We start from the raw sequence: 11,031 nt of genomic DNA, 5'->3' as shown, positions 1-11,031 counted from the left end.
ATTTTCTCATTTACTAAAGAATGCAAGTGTAGAATTTCCATAGCTTGAAAATTTACTTAGAAATGTGTATAGATTCTCTTTCTATTCTCTTTCTACAGAACGTTATGTTAGAAGGTTGTTGCGATGGGAAACTCGTGAGTGACAGAGATGTAGAAGTTTCCCACATGCACGCCGCCATCAGCAAGCAGCCTCAAAATAGAAAAACAGAATTTGTACAGTTCATCAACAGTGCATGTGGTGAGGACTGTAACCAGTAGAAAATTCCTACAAGCAAGCTGCCATCAGTGAGCAGCCTCAGAATAGCAGAACAGAATTAGTACAGTCTGTCAGCAGTGCATGTGGATGAGGAATGTACCCAGAAAGAATTTCATAATACACTCACATGGCCAGGGTTCCAAATCCATGCCTCAGCCTAGTCCGATCGGTAAACCAGAGTAGAATACAGAAAAGAAAGGAAGGAGAAACAAAATAAAGAACAGCAAACAGAAAAGAAAAGAAAGAGAGACATAATAGGAGATAGAAATCAGAAAAGAAAAGAGGGTTCATTTCTCAGAAAAAGTTTATTATTCTGCATATGTATTATGCTACTTGCATTATTTAGAATTTCTTATGTGCTCGATGATGTACAGTTTTATTAATTATCTTTGCACGCTGGTAAGTAGCAAATCAGAATATTAGAAAAGAATGTAGAATATTAGAAAAGAAAGCAAAATATTAGAAAAGAATGCAGCATATTAGAAAGAATGTAGAATATTAGAAAACATTAAAGTGAGAAAAGGAAAATCAGAATATGAGTAACGGAGGAAAAACAGTAGTGCAGTTTGGTTTACTTACTGAGCAATTAATGCTCACTCCGTTATTTTACTGTTTTGCAGGTACGAGATGATTTACGGTTGGGTGGGACGTCAGTAAGTGGAGGAGTTTGGCGACACTGTCCAAGAATATTTTGTACTTATCAAAGCATATTAGTTATTTTGTGTATATATTTATATGAATTTGAATTAGAACTTTTGGAATTTACATTATATACCTATGTTTTCAAAAGTTCTTTAGTAGATTTTGTCATATCTCTCAAAGAATTACTAGCTCGACCGAATATTACATCTGATAGGACAAGTTTTGTCTTCAAAATCGCAAACATTGACAGGCTATCATTGATCGACAATCATTCACCACCAGTGGTGCCAATAATCAATAGTATATTAGTATTTCTATATTTTTAATTTATGAATAAATTATAAAATTATTTATTTGATGAATAAATGATGATTTAAGTTCATTTTGTAATTTGAATAATTATGTATGAGTATATAAATCAGTTTACAACATAAAATTAGCTTAAGAAATAATCTGATTTTAAAAGCTACTGATCCTAGCTTTTAGAATCCTTCTATAAAACTAATTATTTTATAATATGTTTCAAACTTAATCTATTTTTGAAAGTTGATTACCAAATACCTTTTTTGTTGTAGCCTAAAAACAATCTCAAACACACATTTAGTTAGGATTCCAAATTTCATGCTAAAATTTTTTTTTTTAGTAAGAATAATTTGTTTCCTTTGGTAAAGACGGTCTCTAATATTTTGCCTCCCAAACAATTTAGGGGTGTGCAAAATAATTTAATATCCGATCAGATATCCAATCTGATCCAATCCGAAAAAATTGGATATTCGAAAATTCAGATCAGATATCGGATTGAAAGAATGGGATATCCAAAAATCCAGATCAGATGTACCAAACAACCAGATACATGTACGAATCCGGATTTTACTTACCCGAGTGAAAACCACACCGTTTTTATTTTAAATACAAAAACCCGTTCCATTTGTTAACTCAAAACTCCATCAGACATCGTGCAATATTTCACTCTCTCTCGATTGTCATCGTCGTTTACTCACCCCCTCAGCTCTCTCACTCCGTCGTTTGCAATCAGCCAGCGGCAACAACTTTGGCGGTTTGACCTCCCAGCGACATCGAGTTTTAACACCTTCTCAACTTCTCTGACAAAATAACTTTTTTTTTTTTAATCATTTTCCAATAGCAGCAGCTTGTTGCCAACGGCGACAGTCTACCAATATTGTTAAAACCATTGCTGCCGATCAAACTATCCAAATCTTCAAAAAAATCAATTCAGAAATCCAAAGAAATGTTGCTAAAATTGTTCAAATCCGAAATTGTGCTCAAAAGAAAAATAAAGGATTGAGGAAGAAGAACAAAGAGAGGAAGAAAAAGGGATCTGATGTGCCAAAATTGTTTAAACCACAGCTGCCGAAATTGTTAAGAGTAGGTCAACTATTACTCATAAACTCATCCATAAATAATGAAAAAACTTCATATATAAACGACCACAAACACAAAAGCAACCCACAAACCCTACCAAAACCTCAGATTTAAACAACCACGAATACAAAAACAACCCACAAATCCACAAACTCAATTTCAGATTTACTTCATAATCGGATATCTACAAATACCAATTCACAACCCACACCCAAATTAAAAATCCACAAACCTAGTTAGAAAAGCTTACTTCAAAAGCGGTAATCTACAAATACAAACTCACAGCACACACCCAAATTAAAAATCCACGAACCTATATAAAATTTGTAACATTGATTTCAAATGAAAACCAAAAAATCCACGAACCAAGCCAAAATCTACAACTTGCGGCTTAGTTTAACTCAATGTAATTGGGATTATATAATGGATAAAACTTTTATAAAAGCAATGCTGAACTATTTAATTTTAATCATGCTTTTTATTGAAATTCGGATGAAATCCGGATATCCGATTTCTTGATCTGGAAACTTGGATCAGATCAAAACCGATCGGATTTGGGTCAAGTTTTATCCTAATCCAAATTTAAAGATAGGACCAGAACAATGCAAAACTAGATCGAATATCCGGTTTTGCACACTCCTACCAAACATGTTTATTGAGGAAAATTTCCTCGCAAAAAAATCACCAGTGAGGAAATATTTCCTCACAAAAAATGTTCTATGGTGACGAAAAATTATCACTAAATAAAGATTTTGGCGAGAATATATTTTCCTTACTAAAGATATTTGATGAGGAAACTTTCCTGGCCAAACAACACCTTAGTCCAATGGTGTCATCCGTGGAATGACTTTATAATTAAATTAATGATTTTGACGGCCAAGTATATTATAAGCAGAAGTCTGATCATCAATTAGTGTCTTAATCCGCCTTATGTTCAACTTTATTGTGAATGTGTTATTGTCTTTTGTTATTTTTTCATATTGGGTAAGATAGTTACTAGTTATTTCATGGTACATTCAACATATAGCTTTATAGCACTGAAGAAACAGTTCACCCAACTCTTTTTCTTTTAAAATTGTAATCTTTACCGGCATTAACTCAATAATTTGTATGAATAATCAAAATTTTCCTTTAACTTAACCTTCCATTAAATGTATAGAGAATCATATGAAAGAAGACTGCAGATCTGAAGGACATTTATAAACAACCTGCTATCTAGTTTCTCCAAGATAAGACTAACTATGAGGTACTTTTGAACTTCAATGAGCAACCAATAAGACTCGAGTAAAAATAAGAACGTGAGTCCGGCACACACTGTCTATAACAAAGGCCCGATTAGCTTCAAGACTAATTATATGTTCAGAATAGTGGAAGACTCTCCCCGATCATAGAGGAAATGAGACATATTCCATCTCTTTCCAAAACCCTTCAGTGGTGAAGCCAGGAAAAAGCATAACTATCCCTATTTGGGAACAGTTGAAGTTGCTTTCAGATCACTTAAGACTACCATTTTAAAAGAAAAAAAGTTGGCACGTATATAAAGAAACGACTCTTTCTAAACAAATTGTTGGAGACATTTTCCCTAGTAGATCGACACTTTTGACACGTTACTTCATTGAATCTATCCGAACCTTACAATTGCAAAAAATCCCAAGTCTTTAACCAACAACAGTATTCCTAATATATATTTTCCATCTTCAAATCACCTAGTATATAGTAACTTACACTTCATGGTATTTCCACAAGGTTATGTCACTTCAGTTGGAAAAGAAACCCACCAATACAATGAATCGTGTCAATTCAAGTAAAGAGATCGCTCCTCTGTTCGATATTAGTCGCAAAATCTCAAGATAACTTGAAGATAATCGGATCCACCTTTCTCTTTCACTATTTCCTTCCTTGATGGTTGGGGAGCTACAAATCATTAAAATTTTGGAAAAATTAGCATCTAGTGGGAGAATATGAATTCTACTTCAATAAAATGACAGTCCTAAGGACCAGAGCACATCTCTTGAGAGGGGAGTGTACGCAACCCAATAATTACGAATGGAGCTCCAAGATCGACTAGACTACTTCAATAGGGATTTAAATATGCATGATAAAATTTCACTAGTTTACCATAAGTCAATACAGGGGTAGAGAAAGTACTACTGATAACAAAATTCAACCAAACTAGAAGTTGTAAACTACCAAGAACAAGAAAAAGTGTCGATTTTAACAATTATTGCATTTCTCCTTAGGTACTACATTATCTCTTGAAACCACAAATAATAGTATTCCACTAAGAGGAAATACCATTCATCTAACAATTTGAGTTCTCTTTCTTTCTAAGCACAGCTCCATCTGCACTAGAAGAGATACAACATTAGCATTTCTGTAGTTGAGTATTAAAATTCTTCACATTTCTGAGTGTTTTTAGCTTCAAACAGATAAAACACCATAAAATTAAGCACTTCAAATAGCAAGGCTTAGGTAGTCAAATATATACCTGTTTCTAAATATATAATGCAAATAAGAAAATGAAATTGCCCCAGAAACTCAATCAAGTTCAGAAAGACACCAAATTTCATGTATCAATCATTCAACAAGAGAGACTACCATTATGTGATAATATCTATCAACATGAAATACCAAGTAAAAGCTCTCACTGCCTCCAGCAATTGAATAATTAAAACCTTCAGTAATCTCCGATATCAGAATCTGACATTAGCATATTTTGTGCTGTTTGTTTCTTCTCTTTTCTTTTAATTTAAAATTAAGCCTTGGTTCATTAATCACAGTTCTCTCTCTCCTTATTCAATAGTGATTACCAAACAGCTGCCCTTATGTTATAAGGTGAAAACTAAAATACAATCAACTTGTTTATTTTCTTCAGTTATAGGCATTTTCCTAGATAAAAACTCCTTTAAACCATTTATTACAAGCTGGAACTGATTGCCCTGCTCAAAGAAGATTGTTACAAATCATGATACAGAACAAACTCACTCAAAACCAACAAATTTTTCACATATTTTTCAACTGGTCCAGAAATACCCATAATTTCTCTACAGCTGCACTTTATTTTCTCTAAAAGGTGAAAGTTCTTGGACATATAGATCAAAATTCTATGAGTCACTGCAGCAATGTACAGCATCACAATTCTTAAATGGCAAATAGGAAAATCCATTAACCTAGGTTAATTACAACCTACAAGTTATCACTGGCCATTCAATGACAAGACTGCCTAATCATCTAAAAGAGCTCTGTAGATGGGTTGATTGACGTGATAAAGAAGCATAGCACAATCATGAGATTACTTCACTGTGAAACTTAAATCAAATAGGCTGTAACCGTACCTAGCAAGTGCAAATAAATCAAAATGGAGATTTCAACAAACAATACTATCTAATCATTTAGAAACAAAAAATGATGCATGAAAAATCCTTATAGTCCAATCATCTCATGTTTTCCCATTAGGGCCAGCTTTTTCAGTTCAAACAACATCCTAGTCAGGTACACAGATCATAACATAGCAAAGAAAGGTAGACCAAAAACTTCAGCAAAGTTTATGCACCACTACCTGAATATGAAAATAATCCAAAATAAAAACAGCAAATCAAAATATTTTCAACTAAAACGCAAATCAAATATAGATCTACCCTCTTCAACTCAACTGGGTTATGGCTATGTTATCGTGTCCTTGTGTTATCAACTTGTTAATATAAAAACTCAAAGTGCAACAGAAGCAAACTTTAATGATGCAAACTAACTTAAAAACTTAGACACTCTAGAATTTAAATGTGTAAAAAGAAAATTTGTTACTAACATCAGAACTTACTAATGTGACATTCTGTCATTCAAGTGTAATATTTATATAATAATAGAAATCAAATTTGTTTCAATAACACTAAATTGACATTGGGTGTTATAATTGCCAACTATGTTGTAAGCTACAAGAAATCAAATCATCTCCATAACATTACCGGATCCACATCTTACCGCGAATCATCTGAGCTTCTCCTTCCCAGACCCTCTCCTCGTAGCTTCTGTAACCTGCTCCATGTACCCTTCAATAGGCGGCGTGAGGGTGGCCATAAACTTATTCGCCGGAAATGGCGTCAAATCCGGTACCAGCGCCGCCTCCTTCAACCCCTCCGGCAATGCCTCGATGGCCTCCTTTTTCAACCTCAAAAGGTTCGTCTCTGCGGCCTGCCTCGCCCTATGCTTCCTCATCAAAATCCGACTATACTCCTTCGCCAACCGCTGCCCATCCTCAGCCGTCAACTCATACTTCGGAATCTTCTCAGCATCAACTATCCCAAGCGAAATCAAGTCCAATCCCGGCGTCCCCATTATCATGGGCTCTTTACTAATACCCATAGACTCTTTTCCCCCTTTCTTCAAAATCTCAATTTCTCGCTGCCGATCTTTGCTCACAAGCCCCAATTTCTCGCGCTCGATCTCGCGCTTACGGTCTTTTGGGGAGAGATACCGTACGGGCGTGGGGGCGTTAAGGCATTGTTCGTATAATTTTTGCTTCGCATCGGGCATATAGGGTTTTTCGGATTTGGATGCGGAGCCTTTCTTGGTTGTGACTATATTGCGTTTCAATCGCACCCCAGTTTTCAATTTGGCTTTCCCTTTTGGGGTTCCACTTGCAGAGCATTTTTGAGTGAATTGGTGAGAAAGGCTCTGAAGAGATACTGATTTAGCGAATCTGAACATAATGCAGAGAGAATGAGAGAGTGAAATTTTAAGATATTGGTTTTAGATTTGTTCTCTGAGATTTCAGATTGATGAAGTGGGCTTAGGGTTTTAAGGCTGCATAACAAAACAGTCAACAAAAACAAAAAAAAAAAAAAAAAACAAAAAAAAAAAAAAAATTGATAAGCTGGAAAAAAAAGGGGTATAGTAGAAATAAAATATTTAAAGGGACCTTTGGAAATTTAATTTTGTACTCATTTTTTTAATTTCAAAATAATGAAATAAAAATTTAAATAGAAAATGACTTTTTGTATTTTAATGATTTGAAATGCTCATTTTATTTTTTAAAATTAAAATAGAAAGTGTTTTCTTTAAAATTTATGAAAAAAATGTGTTTTCTGAAAATTAAAAAATATTAAATAAAAAAACTGGAAGTGGCTTTTATTTTTTTTATAAATGAATAAAATAATAAGACATAATATGGACAAAACCAGTGACATTTAGACAAATGATTGGAAAAACTTTTAAACACAATCACTAAATATATATAATTCTGAAGCATACTTTTGATGTAGGACTGCATAAACTCTCTATAAGATAACCACGTAGTATTCGATTGAATCGCTCTAGAATTGTTATTTATTAGTAGGCATCTAAAGGTCTAATTAAACGATATATATATATATATATATTTATGTTAGTCTTTTCATATTCATCTAAATATTAATAATAATTAAATCTCAAAAGTCTCAAAAAATTTTGTTTATATATATATTCATGTTTGTCCTCTCACTTTCACTTAAATTCAAACGATTGGTATTGTCATTATAAGTCAAGATTTAATATATTATTGAATTGGTTTGTCTTTTTATTTGTTGATATGTTCTTTTCTAATGCTTTCTCTCTATCTTAATTTACAAACTATGTACAGGAGCAGGAGATGGAAATTGAAGCGTTGGAAGCAATACTCATCTATAGCACAAGGGCTTACCATACCAAGAGAATCTATTAGTATTTTTATACAGCAGGAGTTAAACAAACCATTTTTTTGATACCATTGCTTTTGTTTTTTTTAAATTACTTGAATCTGAAGGTGCTAAATTCATGCTTGGTTTGGCAGGGCATACGAATAATCAATATAGCACTTGTCTTTGGGTTTTGATTAAAAGTGGAAAGACCGAAAAGGAAGCAGAAGAAATTCTGAAGGTGCTAATTTTAGATTCTGCTTGTGTTTGTGCGCTTGTCTTTGTATATTATTTATTTTGATAGAAATATAATTCTCAGAGTCTTGTGTTTTCAAGACAGAGGTAATCCATCCATCTATTTTGTGTAGAATTATGTTAATGATTACCATAAAGGCTAACAGAAAAACGTTAAGTAATTAAATAAGAATAATACTACAGATACATCATTTTTATACAATATTTCTCGTACAACATTATGTGGCAAGATATGATTGGGTGAAAGTTTAATTTTAACTTTAAATTAGCTAATCATATCTTGCCACATAATATTGTATGAGAAATGTTGTATATGTAGGATTACTCATTAAATAATAAGTTACAATTCTCTGGAGAAAAGTAGGAGATATAATCATCAAATTCTTCACTCAAAAGTGATTTTCAATCAATTGCATCAAAATGAAAAATTTGTGTACTCTCTCCAACTGAAGAAATACAAGAGAGGAAATAATAATCCAAATCGATATGTGAATAGCTAGATCACCAATAACATATTGAAATTTCGTTAAAATAGTTGGAAGATTCATCATTGGATTATGAGCTTTTTAAGCCAAAAACAACCCATTTTCTCTCTTCCTTTGTCATTTTTTCCAATGTTTTATAACCCAGCCCAGCTAGTTGAACCGGTTCAATCGAAACCTGAGGCCTTCACCTAGTCGGGTAAACAATTTTTCTATTCACTGAAAACTCTAGAAATTGGGTTGATGATCGGCGAACAATTGAAGGTTAGGATGTTGGGGGTTTTGAAAGAAGAAGGGTCAATGAGTGCAATGGTGGCGATGGAGGTGATTTCTAATGAGTGAATCAACCGAAAATCGAAAACAAAAACCCATGACAACAACAGTCGAATGTTGTCGATGATTGGCGAGGCAAATGAGAGTGGGGTGAGATGGGATTTGGTTAGGAGGTTGAGGGGAGTATTTTCGTGGTGATGGGGAGGGTTGTCGACACTAGAGGTGGTGAGATCTAGCGACCAAATCTCGGGTAGATTTTCTGGGGAATGACTCAAAGGATAATTGGAATTGCATTTCGTGTGTCGCTGCCGCTAATTTGTATTTAGGGTGTGTTTGCTAAATTTCAAACGTGTAGGGACTTACTTGTAAGTTTTGGGGGCGTATTAGCTGAATTTTAAACTTTCTGATAAAATCGGTTAAACTGGTCAACCCGGGACCCGGCAACTTTGCCGGGTTTCACCTTGGATTGGTTATTAAAACATTGATTTTTTCATCAAACTTCCCAAGTAAAGTAGCAGCGTACACTTTTCGGAAGCTAGGTTTTACGCTCATTTTTATTTATTTGGACTTTATGAGTTCATCATATGTGTTCACGCCTACATGGGACGACAACCCAGCAAATCTCTTATTCTGCCTCACGTGGGGCGCTTTCCATCAAGACCATTGCTTGCCTACAAGCTTTAAGAATCTCCTTAAGCAAAACCGTAATCATCGTATCCAAGCCATTATGACCGATATGGATTTTTTGAACCTGAAACAACTTCATATCCAACACATCTTGAATCCAATGATATCTCTCATCAATATGTTTGGAGCGATAGTGGAAATTAAAGTTCTTACTAGATGGATAACACTTTAATTGTCATAGTAAAGAACAAACTTCTGGAATGCTTCTGAACTTCTTTGTTTGAATTCCAGTGGTGCCTTTGTCTTTGAGTAAGTGCATTATTCCCAAGCTTTACTTGAGACTTAATGTTGGAGTCGAGATCCAGAAAAATATTATTGTTTCTAGGATCATATGGTTAGTGCAACCGCTATCTAGAAACTATATTTCTTCTCACTATTGGATTGCATTCTAGCAGGCAAAAAACCGATTTGAGTCGTGCGTGACCTCTTGTTTCTATGCAGCTTATGTCTTCAATGCTTATTGCTTCTACACAACTTGCTTCATTATGTCTTTCCGAATTTACAGTCTTTTTGTAAGTGCCTAAACTTCTTTCAATTAGTTACTGCGGCTTCCCTTGTAAACCAACAATATTCTTCCATGTAACCACTTTGTTTACAAATACTACACTTCCGAGATTGTTCTTCACCACCATATTGCTTCTTCTCATAGTTCCCTTTGTCGTTTCCTTAAGGAATCAAACTTATCCTTTTTTTTCCCTTACTTCTATTTTGGTCAAAATTGGATGACCCTTTTATCATGACTTTTGGGTCCTAATTTAAGCTTAGATTGAAACGCGCTATCTATTGATTTTTTAGATGGATGCAACAATATTTGTTCGAAAGAATTTAACGATCCCATTAGCCCTTGCAAGCTCAACTCAGAAAAGTCTTTAGTCTCCTCAATAACAGCAACAATCACATCAACCTTATTTTGTATACTATTCAACACTTTCTTCATATTTTTTATGTTTTCTAGCCCTTCATCGTGAATTTTCATTTGATTAATTAACTTAGTAAATCTATCTAAAAATTCATACAACAAATTACCCTCTCATCCTCAAATTTTCAAAATCTCTTCTCAAAGTTTGGAATTCAATGGTTTTTACCTTATCACTCCTTTGACACTCAATTTGTAAAATCTTCCATGCTTCATTTCCTATAGAAGCAACTCCAATTATTCGTGGAAATATGACATCCGAAAATCCTTGTTGAATTTTCCTTAAGGCACACACATCTTTTTGCTAGAGCTCTCTTAGAGATTTGATTTTGGCATCAAACATCTTCTCTTTTGTCAAACCCATTCTTTACCAAATCTAACAAGTTAAATGCCTTATTGATGAGTGATTTTGACACCAACGACTCGCACATGCAAAGTGCTAAGGTTTTCTTAGAAATTACACGTGAATGATTATGAGAGAGCTAATCAA

At 34.0% G+C, this 11,031-nt stretch overlaps 1 protein-coding gene across 4 annotated transcripts; it reads right to left on the bottom strand.

Moving 5' to 3' along the window:
• Positions 1–3,439: 3,439 nt before the first annotated feature.
• On the bottom strand, positions 3,440–7,087 carry LOC116130894. Of its 4 annotated transcripts, none has more exons than XM_031416591.1 (2): positions 6,243–7,087; positions 3,440–4,194 (listed from the first exon to the last, which is right to left on the bottom strand). In XM_031416591.1, the coding sequence occupies exon 1, from the start codon at positions 6,982–6,984 to the stop codon at positions 6,265–6,267; it is 720 nt and encodes a 239-aa protein (XP_031272451.1). In that variant the 5' UTR covers positions 6,985–7,087; the 3' UTR covers positions 3,440–4,194; positions 6,243–6,264. The 4 variants fall into 4 exon arrangements, with proteins under 4 accessions (XP_031272451.1, XP_031272449.1, XP_031272450.1 ...); XM_031416589.1 differs by having other exon boundaries at positions 3,441–4,194; positions 6,259–7,087; XM_031416590.1 differs by lacking the exon at positions 3,440–4,194 and adding an exon at positions 4,302–4,623 and having other exon boundaries at positions 6,259–7,087.
• Between the last annotated feature and the right edge of the window lie 3,944 nt (positions 7,088–11,031).

Source organism: Pistacia vera, unplaced genomic scaffold (genome assembly GCF_008641045.1).
Source record: "Pistacia vera cultivar Batoury unplaced genomic scaffold, PisVer_v2 Contig225, whole genome shotgun sequence".
Classification (NCBI taxonomy): domain Eukaryota; kingdom Viridiplantae; phylum Streptophyta; class Magnoliopsida; order Sapindales; family Anacardiaceae; genus Pistacia; species Pistacia vera.
This window is presented reverse-complemented; position numbering and strand designations above follow the sequence as displayed.

What these genes read in the sequence shown, in the direction of transcription:
- LOC116130894 (XM_031416591.1), bottom strand. Translation starts at nt 6,984, where the DNA reads ATGTTCAGATTCGCTAAATCAGTATCTCTTCAGAGCCTTTCTCACCAA.